Raw genomic sequence first — 26,364 nt, 5'->3', positions numbered from 1 at the left:
ACCCCTGCACAGCTTCTCCATCACCTCTTATAGTCCAGTTCAGTGGAAACAGCCTCAGGTAGGAGCCACAAGGGCTTGCAGTGGTCCTGCTGCTCAGAGTAGGTGAGACCTGGTTGATTATTCCAGCTATAGAGAGGGTTTTTCCTAAGATCAAGTTGTTGGGGTTCTTTTTAAAATATAATTCAAGTTGTTCTCTGCCAGCAGAAAGTAATTAACATCTCACAGTTTGGGACAAATCAGGACTCTGTGCAGCAGCCTGCAAGTTGGTGCCTTTTTAGGAAACTTGAGTAGCAGGAGCTGTCTGGCTGGTGCTGGCTTCTATTTCTCTTACCCAGTCCTAGCACTGCCAGCTTGGAATAGAAACAGCACAACCAGATCTGGGACTGAAGGCTGGAACTGAAGCCAAGCTGAGCAATAGCAAAAGAAAATTGTGCTTTATCTGCAGTGCCTGTATCACTGAGCCTTCATGGGATGCTGGGTGTTTGGGCTGTGGAGGGAAAAGGGGAAAATCAAGTGAATTGCTAAAAGAAGTGGTAGGAGCTCAGCTGGGAAATGTCCCTGGGAGTCAGAGGAGAGCAGGGCAGCAGTCAAAGGAAATCTGGAGGCAGAACCCAGCTTTGAGTCTTACAGAGGCCAGAGGGTAACAAAAAGGACAAGTGTGGCTTTGCCAGAGCAGCAATCAGAGCTGCTTGTCTAGACACTGGATAATCCCTCCCGAGGGGAGGGTGTTGCTGAGTGTCTCCTGGAAGCTTGGAGCTGTTGTGCAGTTGCTGAGGTGATGGGTTTGTTTGTCAGATGCAAGTTTTGGCTGTTGGCTCCAAGTTGCTGAAGAACAAGCTGCATGTTCTGACACTTAACTCAGCTGGAGCTCTGTTTCTTCAGCTCTTGCAGGTGTCACTCATTGCTCTGGCAGGGAGCAATTCCTGTCCCAGCCCCTTGGGGTTTAACAGTTCTGGTAATGGTGCCAGGACCTGGGAACTGAAACAGAGTGGTCCTGGGGGGCCTCAGTGTCACCAGGGACATGGATGAGATCAAGGAGGACATTTTAGCCATGAACAGACTAACAAAACTCTTCTAGAAAGCCAGAAGAGCTCAATGAAACTTCAGTGACTTCCCTTGCAAGTTAATTTCATAGCCCTGGGCATGACCAGCACAGACAGCATGGGCTTTCTGAGCCAAACTGGGCTGAAATTGGGTAAAAGAAACATGAAGAGGAGAGTGAAAGGAGCAGATGCCCTCTGAGGGAGTGCAGGTGGCTCAGGACCCTTGGGTGACCAAAGCTCAGGAGGGTTTGGTATTGCAAGACCTTAGGGCAAGGTGTTTTCATTTTTATTTTTCTTTGCAATTTTTTCTTCCATGAGTTCCCTGGCAGCTGCCAAGCCCTCTGGCCCCAGGAATCAGCACCAGCTTGACTGCACATGTATTTATTTGAACACAGTTTCAGCACAAAGTCTCAACACTTAAGCACAGGAGTGGGACCAGAGTCTGTACAGCATCCTCTGCATGGCACAAACACAGACATGCAGCCCTGCAGGCTCTGCAGCAGAGCTGAGGGCAGCTGCAGTTTTAACAAAAACAGCTTAAAACAATGAGAAATCCCAACAGTGGCTCATTGTCTGACCTCCCCTCAGGCCTGGCTGGGTATATACAAGCATCCAGTAAACAGGATAATAAAATTAACATGCTGAACCATTTACAGAGACTTTTAAAGAAGAAGTTGCTGTTGGCAGCAAACATTTGGTCTTAAAAAAAAAATAATTATTCTGAAGGCCACATTTTTCTGTCCCTACAGCCTTTCCCACTAAGTCAAAGCACAGCCTTTACCTCCCTCTTTCTTTTCCATGAATTCAGGAGGTCCCAGCCCCATGCTGCCACCAAAGCCAGACTTGATGCTGTGGAATCATTTGGGTACCAGCACTGAAGACATTTTGGTTCCTCAGCCCATGAGGCCACCTGTGCTGTGCTGCTTCCATTCATTTGCACTCAACCACTTGCAAAGATTTTCTCTTGCCTTTGTGGCTTAAGAGATAAACAAAGAGCTTTAAAGAACCAGTCCTGCTGAGGAAAGCAGCATTCAGCTTTTTTTTATCTTCATTAAGCTCTCCATCACCTGCTATGGGGTACTCCAGGGCTGTGGCAGCAGGAGAGAGGGGAGCAAGTTATTTCTCTTCATTAAATGAGCCACTGTGTCCACAAATGCAACCTGGGCACCCAGCTGGGGTTTGCAGGAGGCAGCTCACTCCTCCAAAGCTGCTTCCAGAGCCTGGCACCTCCTCAGCTGGGGCCCTTCCCCAGCACTGGGTGACAGCCCTGTCCCAGAGTGACCCATTTGTGTGAACAAACCAGCTCCTCCTCCTCCTTCAGGGTCACTCTGAGAGTGGGGTTATGAAGCAAGAGTCCTAAAAAGTCTAAGCAGAGCTGTCCTGTGCCCTGCTCCAGTGACTGCTGCCCACAAACAACTCTGAGCTTAAGCTGCTCATGGACCACCCTGAACCACCTGGAAGGCTGCACCCCCGAGCTAAACTGTCAAGAGCTTCAGTGGAAAGAGGACAGAAGGAAGGAGGAGTCATCTTCCAGCTTTGTTCTCTGAAAATGTGCTGAACACATGAAATCAGATGCAAGAAGGAAAAAAAAGATAATCTGCAGGACCATGAAGTGTGGCTTTAGGGACCCAAGGGTAAGAAGTGGCCTCTTTCAAAATTTCTTGGGTGATTGCAAGTGAATTTGCAAGAATTAGATAAAGAGCAAAACTAGGAAGTTGTGACAGCTGTGCTCCACCAGCACCAAGCTCCAGGGAGCCCTGGTGGCTTTAGCTTCAAGTAACAAGGTTCTCTAGTTGCAGCACTGCCTTCTGGAAACATAAATAAGGCTTCATTATCTTTAAACATTTGAGTTTAAAAATGCCAAAAGCAAAACCTGCAAAGGAGCAGCCCCAGTTCACTGGGTACAAGCTGGGAGTGCTGGTTTCTTGTAAGCAAACAAAAAAGAAAGAGTTGGGGTGCAAGTGTATCCCAGTGAGGTCTGGCTGGAGTCTTCTACCATGGCTTTATCCAGAGATGAGTTACAGAGAAGCTGCTTTTCTCCCAGTCTTGCCCAGCACCAACCCCTAGATTTAAAGCCACATGAAAGGACAGCAGAGGAAGCCTCCCTGCCCCAGAAATGGGGGTGGGAGCTGCACACACCTTGGGGTTACCAGGCAAGAGAAGTCTGGCCACAGATTCCCCAGCCTCCCATCCTGACACAAACATGTTTGTGCCATACCTTCCCTGCCCCATCACACAGCCCGTGTCTCTGCTTCAATCTTCTGCTCCCCATGGAGGTTTTCCAGCTCTTGGACCTGGGCCACGTTCTGCCTGATGGCAATCTCTGGGCCCCCTCCATACAGTGTGCTCAAATAAATCCAGGTCTCCTCAGAAATCTGCCCATAGTCAGCACCTGAAAGGGAGAACAGGAGCTGTGAGAGATGCAGCCCGTGGGCCCCAGCTCTCTCCAGAGGTTCCACTGCCAGGCAGAGACTGAAAATATTGCTCCAAGCTGTCCTAGGAGTGACAACTGCAGAAAGCAGGGCAAGAACTTTGTCAACAAGGTCAGAGAAGAGGAGGTGGGTTGCAGAAAGATGACCAAGATACAAATGCAATCTTTATCAGCTTGGCAGCAGGGCCCAGTGAGGACAGCACAAGTTATTACACAAGCTGGACCACAGCAGATGTGAAAGTGAAAAAAAAAAGACAAGTCAGGAGCAAGACAGAGACACTTGGGCACAGGGATGCTGGAGAAGGCTTCACTACAATAGTGACACCAGCAAGGTGACAAGGCAGGAGCTGCCACAGAACTGAGGTGGCTCATGTGGGGCAGGCAGCACAGGGAAGTGTCAACCCCTCTGCAACACCATCCTGCTCTGTTCCCACTGCAGACAGATCCCATGGCTCATTCTCCTTCACCTTCCAGCAATACTACAAGGCAGCAAGTGCCAGCCTTACCCTGTTTAACCTGCACGTGGCCCCCTGCTTTGGTGAGTGCAATCTTGCTGTTGTCAATTGGTCCAGGAGGCTCTGTAAGAGGAGAACAAACATTCAAAGCCCATTCTGCTTTCCACATCAAATTCAGCTTATTTCCCCTGCCAGTTCTCTCAGGATTTCTGCCCTGGGCTGGGGGCCCTGCTGGCAGCCTGAGCACTGGGTGTCTGAGCTCCGCTCAGCCAGAGGTGACACCAGCCCAATGCAGTGCTCACTGAGGAGCTCAGCAAAGGGATTTGGTTCCTTTCTGCCTCTCAGCCCTGGCAGACTCCACGTTTCTCACCATTATCCTTCCCCTTGACAAAGGCTTCCCACTCCCGGAACCACTGCATGCTGATACAGTAGATGACATTTGGAGACTCCTCTGCCTGGAAAGCCTTGTTCAGCTGGGAGAGCAGAGGAGAACAGAGAGATACAGGAAGGATTTAGTCATTCCTGAGACCTGGAGGAGCCCCTCCCATCCACTCAGCCTTCCCAGCCTTCAGAAGAACCCCTTGTATTACACCACCTTCCTCACAACCTGTTCCCTGCTCGCTGCAGGAGATGAGGATGGCTTCAAACTGTGTGTCTGAAGGCAGCAACACACAGCAAGGTTGTGTTCACACACAGCAAAGTTGTGTTCACACACAGCAAAGTTCTGTTCACACACAGCAAGGTTGTGTTCACACTGCCCACCCTGTGCTCTTAGCTCTGGGGAACCCCAAGGAGCATCTCCTGGCCATGGAAAGCAGGGGCAAGATTTTTTTCCACCAGCTGCCTGTGCCAGGTCTCCATTTCCCACCTCTGCCCTTTGCTGTTGCTTCCAGATGTTTCCCACACAAACCTTGATGAAGGTGTCTATCTCGATTCTCCTACGTTTGGCCAGGGCTTCAATCTCCACTTGGCAAATGGAGCAGACATACAGATGGTTCACAGCAGGGCCACCCCCAAACCTGAGCAGAGAAGAATGGAAAACTGCAGGGGAATGGAAATGCTTCCCAGCCCAGAATCCTACAGAACTGGTCTAGAAACTGAAGGAGTGAGTCCTTCAGTGAGGGTGAGGATGCTGCTCATTTGGATTTAGATGATGAAGCTCTACCAGTCTGTGCCAGTCCTCATTCCTTGGAGGTGCCCTGGAAAGGGACTGTACCTTGGGCACTGCCTCAAGTGTGAAACAAAATCCAAAACTCATAGGCAGGAAGAATGAAGCAGCCATAATCACCTGTTGTAGAGATATTCCCACACATTCTGGGGCAGAATCACAACCAGGTCATCAATGTAGTGATATTTATTAGGAGGGATCCCTGTGGAGGAAAGACAAGTGGGAGAGTTAGCCAAGGAACTCATTCTTGCCAAGGGAAGACACAAATTTAAAAAAAAACAGACATCCTTTGCTGAAAAATCCCTAATTCCAGAATCTGCTTCCTCTGCTGGTGGAAGACAGTCAGGAGTTCATTAATTGTGGAGGGTTTTCAATTCATGGCCTCAATTTCTAATCAAGTGCTTAATTTCCAAGTGGAGATGGGATTGTGTTTATAAACACAAGGGCTCCCCAGCGTGGCTGATGAAGCAGCAGAGCAGTAAAATGTGGGCTCAGCTCTCCAGCAGCACGTGCTCCATCCTCCAAACAAACACCAAAGGCCAGCCTCACTGATAGGGCAGCAGATAAATGCTGCTTTATCTGCTTTCTACAGGTTTGTTTTTAAAAACAAAGGGAGAACTGAAAACTGTTGTTTCCCAGCACCACGCATCCCTCTGATCAACAGGACAATGGGAGAACTGTCCCATCCCTCCCCAAGCAGCCTGGAATTCCTGCCAAAGAAGTGGATCCCACTGCAGTGTAGGCTCTGCTGGGATGAGAGTTGGAGATTTATTTTTTTTCTGAAGCATAAAGGCAGAGCTGGGAGTTGCCTTACCTCCATGAGAGCAGAGGAAGGTGTGATTGGTGATGGGACCAGGCTCAGCAAAGGTGTTGAATTTATTGAGCCACTCTCTTGAGATGTAGAACTGGAGCAAACTGTGCTCCTTCATGCTGGCAAGGGACACAACTTTCTGACGCTCTCGCACAGCCTCCTCGCTGCTTTTCCTTCAGGAGGAAAAGGAAAGAGAAAGGAAGTGATGCCTAGAAACTTCCAAATGCATTTCTAGGAGTTCTGTCACCAGCCAGGGCACAGCTCACCTGTAGAACAAGACGTAGGCTTCTGCATTTTGTACCACAGTCTCATGGACTTCAGTGACATACTGGTCATCAAACTCGTACCACTGGCCATTGATCACGTTCTGGCAGTAAGCTATGTAGTGCCCACCTGGAACAGAGAAAATAGGGATTTGGATAATGTCAGCAGTACAAACAGGATTAGCAGCTGGTGGAGCATGGAGAGAAAGGGAAAAAAAAAAAAGCTAAAAAGCTTAATGCTGGTTCAAGCAAGCTTTGCAGGAGCAAGGGAGGCTGGCACTGTCACCCTGATTTGCCTCCCTTGGAAAAGGCCTCTCAGTGAGACTGAACACTGGGAAAGGGTTTGAGCCAAGCCAGTGGTGAGGCTGCAATAGCTGCAGGGGATCTGTCAGAAGCTGCTGGAGCCAGGGAATGGAGGGGTCAGCCCTTTCACTGCACTTCCTCCCAGGAGAGGTGTCAGCTCTGGAACACATTTGTGCTTTGCTCACACTCATCTTGTTCCTGCTCACTGAGAGAAGGACTTACTGCCTGCTGTGCCATGGTGACAGATGACTGACAGTAGATCATAGGTGGTGATCTGGGAGACACATTCCTTGGCCAGGAAAGGTCGGAGATCCAGCCCTTCCAAAGGGAAGGAGACGTGGCTGTTGATCTTGAAGGAATACATCACCTCGTGCCGGAACCGTTTCAAGTGGATGCAAAGAATCTAAAAGAGCAAAGAGAGAGAAGACCAAAACACAGCTTGGCCATGAGCATCCTGGTAAAACAGCAGCCTCTCTGTGTCCCATCTTTGCAAGAGTTCTTTGCCTGTTACTTAGGAACCCTGCTGGCTCATCAGCTTAGAATGGGGAAGTGCCTTGTGACCTAAATCCAGGACTTTGCCACCAAACCAGACAGCAATGGCCATTTCTGTTTTACCTCTGGCCTCCTTGCCTCCTCAGGGGCTGCTACAAGAAAAGTGAGACACAAAGTGCTCTGCTCACCTCTGGCAGTCGGAGGACTTTGCAGTACTTCACCCCATTCCGCAGCCTGAGGAAGGAAGAGAGAGGAGCTGTGAGGAACCTCTGAAGCAAAAGGATTCCCAAAGGCCAGGCTGGGTCATGCTTGCTCTGAAATCCAAGACAAATCCTGAATTCCAGCAGCAAGCAACAAATTCAGGCTCTTTGCAGCATCCAAGTGGCACATGGCATGAAAGTTTTTTCTTACTTCTTCTTTCTAATGCCAAACCACATCCCTGAGCACATCCTTCTTCCTTCCTTTCCTCCCTAAAGCCAGCACCTCTGCAATCAGTGACCTCTCTAAACCAGAACTCGAGTACAAAGCCAGGCAGACTTCATGGGCCACTCAGCAGAAGAAATCTCCAGGCTGAGGGCACAGGGAAATGTTTGACAGCTCTACAGAGAAACCAAGTTCCAGAGAAACCCACCACAGATGATGCAAACTTACTTTTTACATCGTTCACAGCTGTACATGTTGTCCCCTGGAGGTAAAGAGCAGAAAACCATTATGCAGTTACTCAGAGAGCACTGTGCTGATGTGGCTTCATCTCCACCCAGAGCAGAGAAACTGAGTTAAACCACCTCCTGGGGAGGCCAGGGTGGGAAGAGATCAAAATAAACACTTCTCTCAATAAGTGGAAGCAAGAAGAGAATACAGTCAGGCAGCAGCACACTGTGGTTGCCCACCAGCACAAGAGGACACAGCAAATTGTTTGAGTCCTACAGAGTTTAAGGAGTCAATGGAGAAAGTGAAGAAACTAAGGTGGGTAAGGAGCCTCAGCACTCACAGCCAGGTCTGCTCCTCACTGAGGACACTCTTGCCTGGATTCCCAACCCCTGAGCTGGTGCAAAAACTCAAAAGATGCTGAACTGCCAACTTTTGTTACTTCCAGTCTCCAAGTGACTGAGGCAGGATTTCCAAAGAGATTTAATATGCCTCTAAAATGCATGTTAACTACACCTCCATACATTTCTTTTCATGCTCTCAGACCCCACTGAAGAAAACTCACCCTTCAACTCATCTGCTGCAAAAAAGGCAGCAAGGCAATCCTCCAGTGTCACAACAGGACCCCAAAACCAGCTGGGGATACACGACACCACAAATCTGCAGGATGGAGGGGATTAAGAGAAAGAGTTATACATAAAATAGCTGCACGTTTGGGCATACAAAACTCCAAACAGATCATAGGTTTCCCTCTACCTCATCAAACATCCCTGAGGTAAAGAAGATCCCAGAGGGAAAGCATGATTTCTCTCAACTGATGTTCCTACCATGATTGCTCAAACTGGAAATGATTTGTAAAGCTAATCCAGGAATTACTTTGCTCTGGAGGGCAAGACTGAGCTAAAGACAGAAGAGTCAGAGAGGGATCTGAAGGTGCAGGACAGAACTAGAGGAACAGTAGCAACTCATTCAGGTAAAAAAGCTCCAAGACCTGTGAGGTGTTGTTCAAGGAATGGTTGGAATTAACCTTCTGCTGTAAACACCAGGTAGGGAGAGCTGCCTTCCAGCACTGCAGGGCAAACCCCAGAACAAAACAGATCCCAACACACCTCCGGATATATTCCATGATGAAAGCAATCCAGCCTTGGGAGGCATAGTTGTCCCCACAGGCCCCTGTCTTAGCTGGCACATTTTGGTAGATGGCAGAATGCAGTTTGGCCAAGTCCTCCTTCCCTGGGATTGGGAGTGACAGGTCCTGGAATGTCTCCACTGTTGTAGAAACCTGGAAATATCCAAGAGGAAGAGGTCTGGGTTTCTTGTGCATGTAATGGAGCTGACCTGACTTTCACCACCTTTTATCACTGCATGGATTTTGTCTAGGCTGCAAACCTGAGCTGAGACTAAAAGTAACTGAGTAATTATTCTTCACTGCTGTCAGCAGTGTGACTTTTGTTATGGCTTTTGTAGCACTGGAATCAGTTTTCTAATGTGAATGTGATATTGCTACCCCAGCTCAGAGAAGCAAACAGACCCCTGCAGAGAAATCTAACTTTTTGGCGTGGGAAGGTCCTCCCACCTGCACCCCAGTCGGGCTCTGGTGATGTTCACAGCCCTACTGCACCTCACAGTGTTTGGAAACAGGAGCACCACTTCCTAAGAAGAGATGTACAAGCCAGGAGAGTGTGTGCTTTGACCAGCAGGCAGCAGAGAACTCAGCTCACCCTGTCACAGGTCAGGCACTGCACCAGGCTGAGGATGGAGCCATCGAAGATGTCAGAAATCACACTGCGGTAACGAAGTTCTTTCTTCTTTTTCCCAGAAGCCTGCATCTGGGCTGGAAGACAGACAAGGAAGCCCCATCATCTCCTTACCTCAGTAGTCATGCAGCTGCACATGAACACAGGACCTGTGTCCTGCATGTTCAGATGCCATTTGCAAGCCACAGTGGAGCCTGCTGTAAACTGACACGGAGAACTCTGCTGCTCCGGGGGGTACAAGAAAGGGGGAGGCAGCCAACTGAGCCAACCCAAACGTGCCAGCTCTCAACAGGCTGAAATTGCATTACTGGAAATCCTGCTTCTATCCTCTTACTACATGTTAAGAAGCCTGGCCCTGCCACAGAGGGGCCCTGCTTTTCTCAGGTCTTGCAACATTTTGCTCTAAGCTTCACACTCCCCTCACCTGCCTCTCTTCTTTCACCTTTTTTCTTTCCCCTCTGACATTGGCCATGTGTTCCCCAGGTGACTTGCACTGGAGAGGACTCTCCACAGCAGGAACTGGCCAAACACAGAGTTTTGTTTAACAACAAACCCTCTGCCCCGTGCACACGTGTGTGCAGACAAGGGGGCTTTTTATCCAGCCAAAACATCTGTGGCTGGGCTGACCTCAGCCAAGGGGCCAGGACACATTTGAAGGAAGGATGTCATTGCTGAGCAGCTGCAGGGACAGGGGGTGAGCATTTGCCATTGTGTTTGTAGAGAATGCAAGGCTGAGGGATTGTGATTTGCAATTTGCCTGGGATGAAGAGAGCAGTTTGATAACAAGAGAAGCCAGGCTCTGCTCTGAAACCCAACAATGCTGCCAGCACTGGACTGACAGCTGCAGCCTTTGTCCTGCTCTTGTGACCCAAGGTGTCACCAGGGCAGGAAGCTCTTTTTTTGGTAACATCATCTTGCAGTTCTTTGGCCCACATGCTCTGGAAGTCAAGTTTGTCAGACAAATGTTTGCAAACCTCCACACTCCCTTAGAGGGACAGAGCTTGTGCCTGGGACTCCATAGCCAGTTTACTGACAAACACAGCGTGCAGATGCAGACATGGAAATCACTTCAGGCTCCAATAAGAACATACTAGAACATCTGTTGTGCCCAGAGCTTGATTTTACACCTGGGTTCACTGCAGTCTTTACCTAGTACTGCTTTAGAAAGCACTCATGTCCAGGGGAATCATCACTTCTTAGTTAATCAAGAATCCTGATGGATTCCTCCTCTCTTTTGGTAATGAGCCCCTCCTCCTGCTTCCCCCTTTGCCTCCCAGCAGGTCCCTCTTGGCACTACCTTTCTTGAGGACATAGGAAGGTCCAAGCCTGGCAGGACTGGAGCGAGGAGGGCTGCTGGAAAGCTTGGAGTGCATTTCCTGATGGACAGGACTGCAGGGCCGGGAGGAGCAGCGCACGTAGGCATCGTTGTCAGGTTCTGTTGGGGCAAATGGGGAGGGAGGAGGGCACTGGTGAAAACCCCAGTTACAAAAGGCAATGCTGCTGCAGTCAGTGCCAGCCTAGCTCTGCATTTTGGCACAGAATCCATCCCCATACACACACTTCAGTGTCCTGCTTGCAGGGGTTGGCAGATGCAGCTCCCCGAGTGCCTGCAGAGCTGGGCTGACAGTGACATTAAAAAGAAAGAAACAAGCCACCATTTTTTCACACATATGACTAATTAGGTTTTACAGCTTGCTCCTGTAGCCCTCATTCACACAAACAGCATTGCTGCCTTCAGTGCCAGTTGGCAGAGTAAGACTCTTATATAAAGAAGTGTTGAAAGATCAGATATGTTCACTTTGAGGTGACTCCACACCTACATCTCAGCTGCTGCTCTTTTCTTTTCCCTGAGACACAGAAATGCACAAACTGTGCATCTCCCTTTTCTCCCCAGGAAACCCACAGCCCAACATTAATACATGATTTCACAGCTAGCATGTCCCTGGGCCAGCCTATCAGATACAGCAATACACACAAAATCTTTCTTCTTAAATTAGGAAAAGGCACAAACAGAGTGTTTTCAGGTTTGGCAGAAGCAGCTAGCACAGCCTTCAGGGTGTTCTCTTTACTCAGCTCCACGGCACTTTAGCCCAGCTCAGCACCTCTCTGCCCCACGTATCATTTTCTTACAGAAGGAATTGTGCAGAAAGGCAGAACCACTGCCAGGGACACTGAGGAAGAACTTGGATTCCAAATCCCTTGTAACCCATAGAAAGAACAGTCCCATTATGTGTTGTTAGCCAAAGTGGCTTCTCCCAAACAACATGACTGGAAGAGATGCATACCTGGTGTCCTACACGGGCTGGAAGGACAGGGAGCTGGGAGCATCTCAGGTGAGGCTCTCCCATCAATGGGCATCATTGTAGTATCAACATCTGCATCCTCATCCACCTGCTCGGAGTTGCTGCGCCGATGGCCACAGGAGAACTTCCTGTCCTTCATCCTCTCCTTCTCAGAGATCCCTCTCCCTGCTTCATCCTGGATCAAGAGCTCTGTCTCTGCCAGGGAGCTGCTCCCTGTGCTGCGGCTCTGCCCATCTCCTTCACCCCTGTCACTGCTTGAGTCACAGGAGAGGAACTCATCCTCTGAAGGACTTCGGTCACCTTCTTGTTTGTCATCCTGCTCACTGGTATCCAAATCCCTGCTCTCTGCAACTATGGGTTCCTTCAGTTCTTCATGGAGCTGATCCATCAGGCACCGCAGGAATTCCTGAGTGTCCTGAAAAAAACAGGAGTAATTCCACATTAGTATCCACCCAGGAATGGGGCAAATGAGAGGAAATGGCTCCAGTCACAGCCAACCATGAGCTCATTCATAAATCAGTTTATTTATCAGTTTACTACTGGGAAGAGGTGAAAGACAAGGGGAAACCTGATGAGGAGAGCAGACCACAGAGAACAGACTTACCCACAAAACAAATCTCACAAACACCTGAGTTCTGCTCATGGCAATCCCTCTCTTAAATAGGGCGGATTCACATCTTTAATAAATAGGGAATGGAACCAGAAATCAAAGTCTATACAGTAGAGGTGCAAGCTCCTGCACTCATAATACATGGTAAAAGAGCTGATACATTGGCTTCAAAGGACCTGCTGGGAAGTGACTTGGTATTTTGACAATTCCAGAAAGTTCATTATGATGTTTCTGTTATTTTATGGAAGTTTGGCATCCAGTCTCCCTTTCAACTTCATCTCTTTACAGCTAAGAGCTTTCCAATCCAATGTACTTCACATCAAAGATAAACATAGAAGCTGTTTCATTAATCATTTTTTTACCCTCTGTTTTGACTTCCTGTCAGCATCACAGTTTAGTTGTACTGTCCCACTGTCACTTCTTCTGTAAATTTTCTAATCAAGCATAGCTTGATGTTTACATTTTATTCCAATGAAGAAACACAAGAGATACACTGAGAAAAACTTCAAAGAAAAAGAGAGACTATCTTTGAATAACATGTAGTTTGCTGTAATTCCCCAGAAAAAGAATACAGAACATTCCTATCTTTTTAGTACAGATTTATCCATGTTTTGTGAATAAATATCTATCATACAGGAGGTATCAATAGATTTCAAAGCCCTTTATAAAGGAGATGACCACCACCACTTCAGAGGTGAGAAAGCTGACACAGGAAAATGCATTGATTTGGTACCAGCAAGCTTGAGACAGAGCCTGGAATTGATCCCATTGAAATGGGCAAGATCCCTGAGCTCCAGCTCTTCCTCTGAACCCCAGCACCACTGCTGCAGGAAAAGTCCCAACACCTTTGGACCAATGTCAGGTTTTTGTGGAGGCCTCACCTGCTGTGCATAACCTCGGAACATGGGGTTGACAAGTTTAATTCCATGGGATAGACTGCTTGGAACAACATAACTTGGGCTGTTTGATTATGGAAAAAAAAAAGAAGTTAGTTTACTTATCAGTCCTGCAGTCAGTTTGTCTAACAAGCCATAGAACAGGGTGTGGTAATTAGCTAAAGAGAACAGAAGATAACTGCACCTTCAAAACCTGGTTTTATGTTTCTCTATTAGCTGGATGACATACAAAAGAAGAGAGAAAAACATCTCACTATTATTTTGGTCTATCCTTCCAGGGGGAATCTTCCCCAGAGCACACATAACTTAAAGCTCTGTCCACACTTTGAATTGTCTCAAGTGATTCTTCCCAGAGAATTGGGTAATTAGTAACTTGGCTTGATTTTGCCTCAAAATATGGATGGGCCACACAGTAGTTGAGATAAATCAAAACCAGCATTAAGATTACATTATATTGCTTCAAAGTCCTCTCTTCCAGAAAGACACTGTTCACTTTTGCTCTTTAGTTTACTTCTCCCTCTTTAACAACTATCAAGAAACAAAAATGCAAATCCATTTAGGTTCCTAGTTTGATTTTTTCTAGTTGATTTCACAGAGCAGACACCTTAAGATTTAAGCAGAGCTGCAATATCTCACATTGTCCTTTGAGCCAGTCTAGAATTTGAACCCATAGTGAAAACTTCCTAAAACATCACCTGCATTCTCCACTCTCTTTGGGAAAAACATCTGTATTCCTTTTCCTACCAAAAAATCTGTCCAGATTAGATGAGGGAGTGACCACTCACCGTTTCTTATGCCAAACCTCAGACACCAACTTCTGGTAACTTTTACACAGTGCTGGTTTCTTATCTGTACGGACCAGTCCTCCACATTCCAGAAAAAACTGTGTGAGAGGTGGGCTAGAAGGAAAAAGGAGATGAATTCAGTGAATTCATAGAAATTTCCCCTCTATTTAAGGGTGTATCAAAATTTAAATGTACACCTTTTACAAAGCATGCTTAGGATACTGCCTTTAAATCAAGGGAGGAAGTGATTTCAGGAAGAATTGATTCCTAACTTGAAACAAACTCAAAAAGGCTGATCTCAACCTCTTCTCAGTACAAAGAAGAGATCCTGGAATCAGTTCTCAGCAGGATGGCTAGGTAGTATTTTAGGATAAGGGTTTGAATGGTATCACTGGGGAGAACAGAGAGATGTGATGTGCCTTCCCATGTGATTAATACATTTCTGCTGCAATAGAAATAATGAAGTTTTACTTTCAGCACTGACCTAGATGTGAGTCTTGTATGTAGCCACAAGCTGACTATTCTCTCAGTTTCCTACTGTGCAACTTGTGTTGTTCTAGATTAATCTTTTCTGTTCCTAGCATGGCTGATTTCTCCTTGCAAGACTTACAAAGATCTCAGATCACAGACACCATTTTTGGTATTTACTGAAGTCTCCTGAAGACTCTACTGAAAGGCCCTAATGCCTACCAGTTAGAGAGAGCCTGAAGTGCTGCATTCATGTAGCAGGAGTTCCCAAGATTTTTCATTCCAGTAAGGCCTAAAGCACAAACAAGAGAGGCATGAAACACTTTCCAGAAATCCTATTTCCTACATTCCTCCCCAAAGGAGAGGGAATTGAGCCCTTTCTAGGCAGGCTACACCCTCTGCTCCTAGGAACCTCTCAGTGTAGGTCCTCCAGATTGCAGAGTTACCCTCACAGCCCTTTCATCCACTTGATGCAGAGTTACCTCTTGGTTTCAAATCATCATCCTCTGATTCAGATTCCCCTTCATCAGCCACTGCAATTGGGACAGCTTTCAAAGGGTGTGCAGGCAGTGGAGAATCCTAGATTAAAGACAGAGAAATAAGCAACACTGGGAGGGCTGCATTAAAAAATGAGTTGTGAGAGGTATTATCTTCCACAGAAGTCAAACCAGCCTTTAAGAAAAACACTCTGGAGAGAGAAGAATGAGTTGCACTGTCTTGCCTTCTCACTAATGCAAGGAGGGAGTGGAAATAGTTCCATTACTGGTGCCAGAACATCAGGAATATGCAGTAAGCAAGCACACAGGTACATGTATTTCTGGTCTGGCAGCTAAAATTTTTGTGAGCCATGCATTGAAAATGAAGCTGTGACAGCTGTTGTGGCCCCTCCCAGAAACAGATGCCCCACAGAAGAGGCTAAGAAAGGTTAAAGATAAAGTAAAAATGGCTATTCAGGTAATCTTTTTGCTGAAAGGCAAGACTGTAGGTCCTCTGGCTAGTGGTAGCCACTTTCAGTGAGTTCCTCTCACAACCAAAGCCTGGGCGATAGTGGAAACCTCTTGGCTAATTTTGCAACAGGTAAAGAAAGCAGATAAAAACAGGTAAACAAACCAGGTAAAACAAAAACTAACCCTGCCAGGTTGTGCCACACACCCACCTGTTCAGGGAACTTCACTGGTGGTGCCTGGGTGTGGAGCAGCCTCTGGTCCAAGAACACCTCCTTCTCACAGGCATAACACCAGATACGGAAAGTGGTCAGGTTCACAGTCAGGTTGTGTTTTTTGGCCTGAAAGTTAAAAAGTCAAAGAATATGAGTTGACAGCAGGCTCAAGCTGAAGCACTGGACTACCAGAAAAGAGGGGAGGAGGAGAAAAAAAATCCAGCTCTTGTCTTAGGATGGAACAGCAGAGAAAAGCTCACCTGTGCATGAAGTGTGCTGTGGTCAGCAAAGGACTCCCCACAGCCAACATAAGGACAACCAATCTGGGGAGAGAAAAAGGGCATCAAGTGCAATGGGCACACCAAATCTGACTCTTCCCAAACCAGTCTGCAACTCCAGTCCCATCAGCAGAACTGATCTTTCCTACCTACTTTTTACTTGGGGCCTAGAATAAGATGGAAAACTGGAATTGTTTCATTGAAGAAAAAGTCTAGATCCAGGTTTGCACCCATGTAAAGGTTCTGTTCCAAGGCAAGTGCTCCAATGGGCAGCTCAGCTGAGCAGGCTCAAATCTGGGCATTCCAGTGTAAAAATAAACTGCCCCTGCCTGCCTGCGTGCCCCCTCCTTCCTTCCTGCAGTCTCCCACTCACTGCCTCCCTCCCCAGTTGCCAGCAGAGTCAGGACCCAGTCCTGCTGGGCATTTTATTCATTCCTGCTGAGACCATCGGGGGGGAATCACCCTGAGGGGTGAGCTTGGCATATTCTGACAGCATTATGCCTTTAGCCTAGAGAGTCTTCTCCTTGGGATCCCTCAAAAAAACTGGATAGCTCTACCAAGCTCTTTACTTCCACCTCTTTTTTATTTTTTAGCACAAGACTTTTTTTCTAAAAAAAAAAAAAAAAAAAGAAAAAGAGGAAACCATTTTTACCTGAAGACAAGCCCAGAGATTTGGTCCCACAGCTCCACAAGACTGGCAAGTTCCCTGCATATTCATGACAAAAGAAGGTTGGTTTGCTTGGCTAGTTTCTCAGGAACCTGCTCATTCAAGAGTGAGCAACCTCTGGATGAGCCAGACCTCCCCAACCTAGAGCTCATGGTGTTAGATTTCTTAATACCCCACTGCCAATTAAATATTTGCTTTGCAGCATTTAAGCTAAGTGACACATTTGAGCAGGATAAAATGACAATAAAAGATCAGATGGGGTCAACCAAAGCTCCCTTTGTGGGACCTGTGCAGGGTACAATGAACTTCTGCCTCTCCTCTCTGGAGACATGCAGCATTTCCTTGGAAAAGGAAATGTGCAAATAGCTAAAAGGGAAAGGAGTGGCAACCAGAACAGCTTGTACCTTGGATTTGAGCAGCAGATCATCTCTGGTCACCTCTCCTATGGAATCCAGATGAGGACAGATGTCTCTTGTGTCCCCCATTTTCAGCAGTGTTCACCTGCAGGGGCTGTTCTAGGACAAGAAAGAACAGCTCTCTTCAGGTGCATGGCAGATTGGCTCCCACAGACTGGTAAGAAGATAAATTGACATGTTTTGTGCATTAGATATGCATATTCCAGGTTCAGAGGTCAAAGCCAATCTCCATCTGGAGTCAGGCACATTTGCTAGCAGGGTTCTGACCCACTGATGAGTGGCTGCATTGTGGAATTGTAGCAAAGGGCAGTGGGGAGGAGAAGGAAACCCAGGAACAGAGGCAATAATGTGTGCAACCAGGAAAGTGCAGGAGTCAGAAGTACAGGGAGGTGCTCAGTGCCTTCAGCAGCTCCTGACTCTGTTTGAGGAATGGGGAGGGATTTGCTGTGGCCTGAAAATGAAAGCAGAGATACAGCCACCCCCTGACCACCTTCCTTTTGATCTTGAACTCCCAGACTGTCTGGAGCACACAGCATCTCTGAAGGATGCAGAGTTCTGAAGCAATTAAATAAAAACGCCCATTAAATCATAGAACTTTATATATTTAGCTGGTCTTGCATACCATGAGTACTCTGTATTCCAGACTCGACTTTATCAGCTGGTTTATCAGTGTATCAGACCTGACTGGTCCAAACAAGGCTTTTCCCCCTGGAAAGTGGGAGTTCTGTGCTTGCCCAGCAGGTGGGGTGGGGAAACAAACACAGGGATTGGAACCGACTTCCTCTTGCCAAAAGCAGTCAGCAGTGAGACACAAATCTCATTAACTCGTCTGCAGGAAATTTAAGATGCAAAGTGAAAGGGTGGTGCAGCCCAGGAGACAGATATTTAACCCCTGGTGTTTAGGGGCTTCATGCTGCCTGCTCTGTGCTCATCTGAATCTACCATTTAGTGATTATGCTTCTTCATCCAACATTAAAAACATTATTACTGTCATAAATGAAGCTGGGAATGATCTGTAACACAGATAATCAGTCTTAATCTCTGAGGAAGTTACCATTTCATAGGAAGATTGTTAACAATGTGAGCCAGATAACTCCCAAAAGCTGTACAAAATCTAAGGCCACTGTTCCACATCCACTGCAAGCACCATAAACATTTTCATGGTGCTCCGTGGGTATGTGAAAGACTTAGAACTTGTCTCAGTAACATGCAGCTATAGAAAATGAGATTAAAAGGTTGTGTCTCTTAAGCATAGTTTAAGTGACCCCCACTTGTGTCTGCGGAAGGAAAAAGACAAGAAATATTAACATGCAGGTATTAAAAAATGAGATTAAAAGGTTGTGTCTCTTAAGCATAGTTTGAGTGACCCCACTTGTGTCTGTGGAAGGAAAAAGACAAGAAATATTAACAACACAGATCACAACCCAAAATATTGCTGCTGGCTGGGAAAGAAGGAGGTATGAAAAGCCCACATCATCACAAAGCAAAGTGGAAAAATCTGATGAACTGGAAACTAAAAGCCCCACCAGCTACACTTTGTTGTTTTCACGTTTTGAGGATGTTTGAAAGAATTCTCAGCATTATCTGATCTGAATCACTGACAATGAGGAGGGAAAAAAATCCTGGATCAGCAACACTTATCTTGGGAGCTGCAAAGCTTGCCTAGCACCTTGTCTTGGCAAAAGACAAACCTCAAGGATAATTTTGTAACAGTGGTTTTTTTTCCAGCACTCTTTGGAACAGAATAAACTCAACTGGAGGAGGAAAGTAAAACGTGAGGGGGAAGGATTGATTCATGGACAAACACAACAGCAGTTGCAGCCAGGAGCTCTGTGAAGAGATGCTTATCAATTTCAGAGCAATTCCATGCACCTTCACAGAGGAGCAAATCAGGATCATGAAACTTCACATTGATTTAAAGGACAAGTGACAGCAGTATCTTTGACTAACACACAGAACTGGGACACTTTCAGGCTCTGAGTTCTTACCTGAAAACTGATCCCTTTTCCCAAATGCATCATCTGGTCCAATTAAAAATAAATAAAAATCAATGCCATTTTTGCTACTTCACCTTCCCTGATTTCTTACCAGAAACCCTAATGAACAAAATATTGGTTTGAACTTAACTGCAGACCCCTTCATCTTCACCAGCTTCAGCTAACTTGGGAACTGACTTGACAGCACAAAACAAAATAAGGAAAACCTCATTTTCACCTCTCAGCCCTGACTGAGCTCATCAGAAAAGATTTGGGTCATAACTGTTCAGAAGGAAGCATTCAATCCCTGCCTTGCCACAACTCTGCCCTAAGAGCTTTAGCTGGCACACACAGCTCTGAAATGCTGCTCAGGAAAAGAGGAATTGAATAAAAGCTCTGCTAGAAAGCTTGAAGGAAAACAGGAATTGAATAAAAGCTCTGCTAGAAAGCTTGAGTGTGCTTGTCAGAATGTGCTGGGTGTGATGGGGGGGGAAAAAAAAAAAAGTTACCTTAAAACAAATCCTTCAGCCTGTCTTTCCCAAGCACCACTGTGGGAGAACAGCACCCAAACACGTCAGAACAATTCCACAGAAACTGCAACCTACTTTTGGTTGCTGAAATTGCTGCCAAACCCAGTGCCTGCTCTCTCTGACATGGGTTTTCGGGGTTTCTTTTGCTAAAAACAACCCTGTGGGTTTGTACCAAAGCTCCAGCCACCTGTCAGGAGTTTCAGATCCGTGCAGGTTTGCAGTCTGCTGAGTAACTGTCTGGATGAACAAAAGAAATCATGGCATTGTTCAATCCCAAACCAAACTACCAGGTCAGCTCGCTCACCTTGCATAACCAATATAAGGGAATATCTGCAGCTGTTCTTAGCAACATTTTATATTCCAGCTACTGAGGAAAGAGAAAATCCCCAAACTGCCCTGCTGACAAGGAAGAACCAGAACCCAAGAGCTTCTGATTCTCATCTGAACGTTTCACTGTGTCACCCACTGGGTGTTTCATGCAGAACAGGGAAAGAAAACCAGATTTTAACTCGGGATTTATTACCGGAGGTCACACCACAACCGCACACCCAGGGATTCAGCTTCCACCAAGGAAAAAATCCCTTTGGGAACTGACCCTTCCCCACTACATCCCCCAAATCCAAGCCGTGTCCTAACAGAGCGTTAAACCAAAGTGAAGCCGAATTGAAGAACCAGCCCCTGCGGGACGAGCCAGGGGCAGCCCCCGGGTCCGGTTCCGAGGGTCGCAGAGGTCCCCGAGGTCCCTGTCACCCGCGGAAGGCACCAGCCCGGGGGCTGCAGGGCCGCCCCTCAACCCGGGGACCTCAGCGGGAGAACCGGGCCGGACCAGAACCCCCCCGCAGCTGCTGCTGCATCATCCCCGGCCCGGCCTTTCTCGCCACGGTACCGCGTCCGGCCGGATCGGGCCATGCCAGGCCCGAGGCTCCTCCCGGTCCTGCCCCCCCCCCCATCCCCCGGTACCCTCTCACCTGCGGGGGATGCCCGGGGCGCCGCTTCCCCGCCCCTCCCAACCCCCCCCCGCCGCGGGGCTGCGCCTCAGGCCAGGCTGCGGGATAAGCCCGGTGCGGGGATGGGCCGGGCCGCGGCGCCCCGAGCAGCGCGGGGAGGAGGCGGCGGTGGCGGAGCCGAAGGGAGCGGAGCGGCGGAGGCCGAGCAGGCCGGGGGAGGGGCGGGGGCCGGGGCGGGGCGGGGCGGGGTGGAGGAGGGCGGCGGGCGGTCGCTAATTCGTGTCTGATTGCTTCGGTTTGGCCATGGAGATCCCCGGGCAGCGCCGTGACCGGCGGGAGGGGAGGGAGCGCGGTGTGGGGGGAGGTTCAGCGCTTGACTCGCACGCCCCGCCCGGTGCGGGGAAGGCGGCTTGGACAATAACACACGGGGAGCGTTTAAAAGCCATCACTGGGGGGGGGGGGGATGAACGGCAGAGAGAGCCCGGCAGGGCACGGGGGAAGGTGTCAGCCCTGCCGGCTCTCGGAGGGAGCGCGGCCCCCGCGTCCTGCCCGACCCCGGTGCTGGCGGCCGGGCGGGGCCTCCCGGCTTCGTCGCGGGGTTGTGGCGTCATCGCCGTGCGACGCGCCCGGTGCGAAGCGGAGCGGCGGGGCTGAGCGGCTGAGCGGCCATGGCGAGCAAGAAGTCCTTCCGGCGGCGGAGGGAGGAGGACGAGGAGGAGGAGGAGGACGAGCAGGTGGCTGAGGAGGTCAGGTGGGTCGGGAACCGGCGGACAGCCCGGTTGGGCCCAGCGGTTCCGGGGCGTGCTGTCCCGGTGCTGCGGCGGTCGGGGATGGGACTCCCCGCCGGTGTGCGTGTGGTCACGTCACGCTATCGTGACATGTCGTTATATCGTTATGCTCGCGTTGCACCGCTGTATTACGGCTTGGTCGCGTCACACCGTGCTGTCGTCACGTTATTGCGTCACGTTGTGTCCCACACACACGCCGTGACGTCATCCCCGGTACAGCCCTCCCCGGGGGTCCCCGCCGAGGCGGGACGAGGGCCGGTCCCATGGAGGGGTCCGGAGATGCGGGGTGTGCTCCGCAGAGACCCCCCCGCTCCTCCTCCGGGAGGTGTCCGCCGGAGGCAGCGCGGGGGCTTTGTTACCGTTTTGTGGCTGTTTTACCCCAGAAAACCCCCGCGTGGGTCGTGAAAGTGAAAGACACGGGGTTAATAAGGGGAGTGAAAGACGTGGTGAAAAATAAGTGTAAATATCTGGGGAAATGAAGGATGTAGGGCAGCCCCTATAGCAGGGGGGTGGAACCGGGTGATGTGTGGGGTGTCTCCCAGTGCAAACCTTTCTGGGACTCTGGGGACACCCTCGGTGTTTGGAGTTACCCCAAACTTTCTCCTGAGTCACTCGGGTACTGATGGATCTTGACAACCGAGTGTACTCACTTCACCTCCTGCTCATTGTGCTGTAAATTGAGGGCTTTGGTTGTTCCCCCATCTCCAGAGAACTGATTGTTGTTTTCTTCCTTTGTGCCACTTTTGACGTGAGGAGAATCTTGTCTGGAGAGCTTAGTGGGCTAAACCCAGTGGTCCTTGGGTCCTTCTTCCTGAGTTGGTTCTTCTTAAATAGCCTTTCAGTGTTTGAGTGCTGTTTTCCTCAGCTGAGGGAAAGCATTTTGAAGGGGCACATCCAGCAGGTGCCATGTGTTTGATTTTTTTCTTTCCCTGATTCCTCAAATAAATGAAATTGCTTGAATAAAGTAAAATGGAAGATATCTGTCTAATTTGTCACCAGAAAAGTGAACACTGATAAGCAGGAATTTAGGGACAAGTTCTGTCTAGAAAGTTGTATGTTAACAGCAAAAAAACCCAAGTTCATTAATGAACATCAAGTCCTAAGTCAAATATTTTTTTCTTCAGGTTAAAACTTGAGGAAGCCAAAGAAGTTCAGAGCCTCAGAAAACGACCCAATGGGGTGAGGTAAGGACAATTTCATAGGAATGCTGTAGGAGAGACCATCTGCTAGCTTTAGAGTATAAAGAAATGCAGCATTGTTGGTAATATGTTTCTTCCCACTGAATTTTATTTACTTTATCTGCTTGCCTAGTGCTGTAGCTCTGCTTGTGGGAGAGAAGCTCCAAGAAGAAGCCACGCTTGTGGTAAGTGCTGGACCCTTTCATCACCTCAGCACTCAGAAATTGTGATGTGAAAACATCAGCCTGGGCCAGCCCATCACCGTGTGAGTCTGGCCTGATGTCCCAGCTCAGGATTTAAATGTTTTCTGTGTTTTTAGCCAGATTTTGGTGGCTAATGTTCACCTCGAGGGAACTTGAGGGTTTCTTGTTGTTTCTCATTTTACAGGATGACCCATTTAAGATAAAATCTGGGGGAATGGTGGACATGAAGAAGCTGAAGGAAAGAGGCAAGGACAGGTGGGTGGGTATGAGCTCTGAGGGTCTCTTTTTGGACTTGTACTAAATGACAGTAATGAAGTTCCCAGAGGTGTTGCTTTGAAGAGTTTAACATAATGCAGTTTGGCCAGTTACTGTTAACCCTAGCTTGTTAAATCTAGCAAAAAAACCCAGACAAACCAAACAGGAAAAAAACCAAAGCAAAACAAACAAAAAAGTGTAAACATTGTGGTTTCCATTTAGGATTAATGAAGAGGAAGATCTGAACTTAGGAACTTCCTTCTCAGCTGAAACCAACAGGAGGGATGAAGATGCTGACATGTAAGTTGTGCTGCAGTGTGTCTGGGGTGTTGAATTCAGGGTTAGGGGCCCCCTCACAAGGTTTCTACCTTTTATTTTTTTCTGTCTTGGTTGCTGTGTAGTCCCTGAGTGCCTTCCCAGTTCTGACCAAAATTTCTGCTTTCTCTTTCACCAGATTTGAGAATTCCAGCTTGGCATTAAATACCAGTGGGATCCTTCCCTGCTGGTTGTGAAAGAGCTTTGTGTAGGATTTGGTTGTTTCTTGAACAGCTGCTTCTTGGAGTTTTTGGAGATTCTGTCCTCTCTCCTAGCTCTCAGGACAGCGATGCAGTTCTGTGACAAAGTACAGGAAAAAAAAGAGTTAAATGGTGTGTTTCCCTCGTGTGCTGCTTTTTAGGATGAAGTACATTGAGACTGAGCTGAAGAAGAGAAAGGGAATTGTGGAGAATGAGGAGCAGAAGGTGAAGCTTAAGAATGCTGAGGACTCTCTGTATGAGCTGCCAGAGAACATTCGTGTCTCCTCTGCAAAGAAGACTGAAGAGATGCTCTCTAACCAGATGTTGAGTGGCATTCCTGAAGTGGACCTAGGAATTGAGTATGTGCTTCACAGATCTGTTTGTTATGGTCTGAATTGCCAGGATGAGGAGCTGTTGGTTGGCAGAGCAGTGATCCAGGTGGATTATACAGCTGCAGTTTGGCTTGGGATGGGATTGAGCCTTGTTCCGGATCAGCACAGTATCTGGCACAGCTGTGGGGCTCCAGTGCAGCTCCAGTGTATGAGCTCTGGGAAAAGATTTTTTGTTTTTGAATCTAGCAGCTTTCTGGAGGATCAGTTTAAGGGCTGCACTAAAGGGAGAGAGGAGGGACTCTTCCCTTTTGAAACAAAGCATCTGTTTCTATAACACTGCCTCCTCTATAACACTGCCTCCTCTCTCAAAATAGCACTACAGCAGTGCTATTATTATCCCCAAATTCCATCCACTTTGCACTTCTGTGCCTACTCCTCTTTCTAAATGGGAAGGAGTATTTTTTTTTTCTGTTTTTCTTCTAGTGCAAAAATAAAAAACATCATCTCGACTGAAGAGGCCAAGGCCAAGTTGTTGGCAGAGCAGCAGAACAAAAAGAAAGACAGTGAAACTTCCTTTGTTCCCACCAACATGGCTGTTAACTATGTCCAGCACAACAGATGTAAGTCTCATGTAGCTCTTCTGACCCAGGTGTGACCCTCTCCTTTGCTGAAGAAAAGCAGTCAGTTGGGACAGAGTCTGATGCAGGAGAAATTAGCTCATGTATCAGCACAAGCAGCTGCCTGATTCCTTTTTCAGGGATGGTCACACAGACCCCATCTGGCTTGGGTTTTTTTCTTATATCCATCAGCAAGAAAGGGGGGAACATACTACTCAAGGCTTGACTTTCTGCTCTTGAACTCCCAGCTGACACTGCCTTATAAATTTCAAGGTTTTTTCTTGAAGTTGTGTTTTGGGCATGTGCTGAAAGTGCCTGCCTCGTCTGCACTTCTAAATTCTGGTTTATAATTTAGATAATCAGTTTTGTGAGCTGCCAAAGCAGGCAGGTGGTCGAGCAAACTTTGCTAGACAGGAGATGGGAATTAATTTCCGGGAGCCCTCATTCCACAGCCATCTGGAGGACAGGAGCCCTTCTGCTGTGCCTAACCATGCTTCCAGGGGTGATGGGGAGTCAGGTTTCTGTGTTCTGAAGGAAATGAAGAGTCTCTGGGCCACTTTTGATGAAATGGTGCAGCTGAAATTTGCTGTTTCCCATCTTACTTCTGTTGATTATGCATGGAAAATTATTACAAGACGGCTTGTTCTGAGCTTCTGTTGTTTCTGCTAAAGATAAGTTGGAACAAATGCCATAGAAATACATCTGCCTGAATAACACTGCTCCAGATAATATTCCTTATCTGATGTTTTTCCTTCTTCCAGTTTATCATGAGGAGCTAAATGCACCAGTGAGAAGGAACAAAGAAGAGCCAAAGCCTCGTCCACTGAGAGTGGGGGACACGGAGAGGCCAGAACCTGAGAGTAAGATCCTGACCTGAAATCCCTCCAGGAGTGACACCAGAACTCTCCAGGGGAATGATCTAGAACTTCTTTTCTTCTGATGCCCTGAGATAGTGGGGCAACAGTTCTGTCCATGGAAGGCTGATGCACTTGTACTCCTAGTAGGTCACAGATGAAGCCCTCTGGATGGAGGGCATCTTTAGGGGTGCCCAGGGGTGGAGTAGCAAAGGTGACACCCAAAATATGTTGCCAGAGCTGGCTGGCAAGGGTTTGGTGAAGCTGGAGTAGCAGGGGGTGCAAGGCAAAACAGGAACCTTTGGGCAAAGCAGGAACCAAGGGGCTGCATGAGGGAAGTGCTGGAGTTAAGAAAATGCCTTTTGTGGAAGGGCAAGGAAATATTTCCTGCTGTTTCTTTTGAAGGATTCAAACTGCAAAAATCCAGCCAGTGAAAAAGATTATTATCACTGTAAGAAAGTCCAAAAGATGAAAGGACAGGAATTAATACTTCTTTCTCTTTCTGTTGAAGGGTCCCCTCCAAATCGCAAGCGTCCACTCAATGAAAAAGCCACAGATGATTATCACTATGAGAAATTCAAGAAGATGAATAGGAGATACTGAGGAAGGTGGAGTAAAGTCTTTGCAGTTGTTCCTTTTTTCCACTAATAAAGGATTTTGTGACAGTGACCTGAAATGGAGTTGGGGAGAGTTGCTACCTTCACAACCTGGTGTTACCTACAAAGCTTTTCTTGTGATCTAGTAGTGAATCAGTTTGTTAGGTGATTGTGAACTCGTTGGTCAGAAAAAATCTTGTATATAACTTATTTTCAGTTATAAAATTTCTTTTTTAAGAATGTGAGCTCTCGTTGGCATTTTTTTAGTGAGAAAACCTTGTTTTTACAGATTTTTCACCATCTTAAAAAATACCAAAAAAAAAAAAAAAATTAAAAGCAGCAGTGCTGTTTACCTTGTAAATATAAAGGGAAGGTTTAAAACTGGTGGGATTGAATCTTAACTTTGTCAGAGCCTTCCTTTTTTATCCCCAAGGGCCTTTCCTGGGTAGAGAGTGTGACAGATCCTGCAGCAGTGTTTGGTGCTGCTGCTCCTCAGCCTGGCTTCAAAGTGCTGTGGGAGAAATGGTGGTTTGGCAAGAAATAACAGCAGAAAACACAACGTCAGGGATTTTATATTTTCTTCTGTGGTGTTTTCTCTCTCTTTCTCCCTGTAGGCTTAT

The 26,364-nt window shown here is 47.7% G+C and overlaps 2 protein-coding genes across 4 annotated transcripts; one reads left to right on the top strand and one right to left on the bottom strand.

Annotated features, from left to right (window-relative positions):
• Positions 1-1,408: 1,408 nt before the first annotated feature.
• Positions 1,409-20,482, bottom strand: USP20 (ubiquitin specific peptidase 20). Of its 3 annotated transcripts, none has more exons than XM_030461360.1 (24): positions 20,428-20,482; positions 16,942-17,052; positions 16,523-16,576; positions 15,853-15,915; positions 15,590-15,718; positions 14,916-15,012; positions 14,656-14,725; positions 13,966-14,079; positions 13,166-13,244; positions 11,657-12,089; positions 10,669-10,806; positions 9,336-9,448; positions 8,724-8,896; positions 8,180-8,274; positions 7,618-7,651; positions 7,155-7,200; positions 6,697-6,877; positions 6,175-6,301; positions 5,912-6,081; positions 5,218-5,299; positions 4,840-4,948; positions 4,300-4,402; positions 3,981-4,052; positions 1,409-3,435 (listed from the first exon to the last, which is right to left on the bottom strand). In XM_030461360.1, exons 2-24 carry the CDS (start codon positions 17,020-17,022, stop codon positions 3,275-3,277), a joined length of 2,724 nt encoding a protein of 907 aa, XP_030317220.1. In that variant the 5' UTR covers positions 17,023-17,052; positions 20,428-20,482; the 3' UTR covers positions 1,409-3,274. The 3 variants fall into 3 exon arrangements, with proteins under 3 accessions (XP_030317220.1, XP_030317222.1, XP_030317221.1); XM_030461362.1 differs by having other exon boundaries at positions 16,942-17,047; positions 20,428-20,479; XM_030461361.1 differs by having other exon boundaries at positions 16,942-17,107; positions 20,428-20,462.
• A 527-nt stretch (positions 20,483-21,009) lies between these two features.
• C17H9orf78 (chromosome 17 C9orf78 homolog) lies at positions 21,010-25,820 on the top strand. The gene is made up of 9 exons (XM_030461211.1): positions 21,010-21,157; positions 22,319-22,378; positions 22,506-22,557; positions 22,760-22,830; positions 23,053-23,130; positions 23,507-23,704; positions 24,161-24,297; positions 25,056-25,154; positions 25,660-25,820. Exons 1-9 carry the CDS (start codon positions 21,075-21,077, stop codon positions 25,749-25,751), a joined length of 870 nt encoding a protein of 289 aa, XP_030317071.1. The 5' UTR covers positions 21,010-21,074; the 3' UTR covers positions 25,752-25,820.
• Positions 25,821-26,364: the final 544 nt, after the last annotated feature.

The sequence above is a fragment of the Calypte anna genome, chromosome 17, assembly GCF_003957555.1.
Source record: "Calypte anna isolate BGI_N300 chromosome 17, bCalAnn1_v1.p, whole genome shotgun sequence".
NCBI lineage: Eukaryota > Metazoa > Chordata > Aves > Apodiformes > Trochilidae > Calypte > Calypte anna.
The sequence above is the reverse complement of the archived record's forward strand: the minus strand, read 5'-3'. Positions and strand labels throughout refer to the sequence as shown.

What these genes read in the sequence shown, in the direction of transcription:
- USP20 (XM_030461360.1), bottom strand. Translation starts at nt 17,022, where the DNA reads ATGGGGGACACAAGAGACATCTGTCCTCATCTGGATTCCATAGGAGAG. An exon ending in AAGTCCTCCGACTGCCAGAG is followed by an intron (nt 6,878 to 7,154) that starts GTGAGCAGAGCA and finishes TTGCTCTTTTAG; the next exon opens with ATTCTTTGCATCCACTTGAA. An exon ending in AGATAGACACCTTCATCAAG is followed by an intron (nt 4,403 to 4,839) that starts GTTTGTGTGGGA and finishes CTGCTCTCCCAG; the next exon opens with CTGAACAAGGCTTTCCAGGC.
- C17H9orf78 (XM_030461211.1), top strand. Translation starts at nt 21,075, where the DNA reads ATGGCGAGCAAGAAGTCCTTCCGGCGGCGGAGGGAGGAGGACGAGGAG. An exon ending in CAGGTGGCTGAGGAGGTCAG is followed by an intron (nt 21,158 to 22,318) that starts GTGGGTCGGGAA and finishes TTTTTTCTTCAG; the next exon opens with GTTAAAACTTGAGGAAGCCA. An exon ending in AAACGACCCAATGGGGTGAG is followed by an intron (nt 22,379 to 22,505) that starts GTAAGGACAATT and finishes CTGCTTGCCTAG; the next exon opens with TGCTGTAGCTCTGCTTGTGG.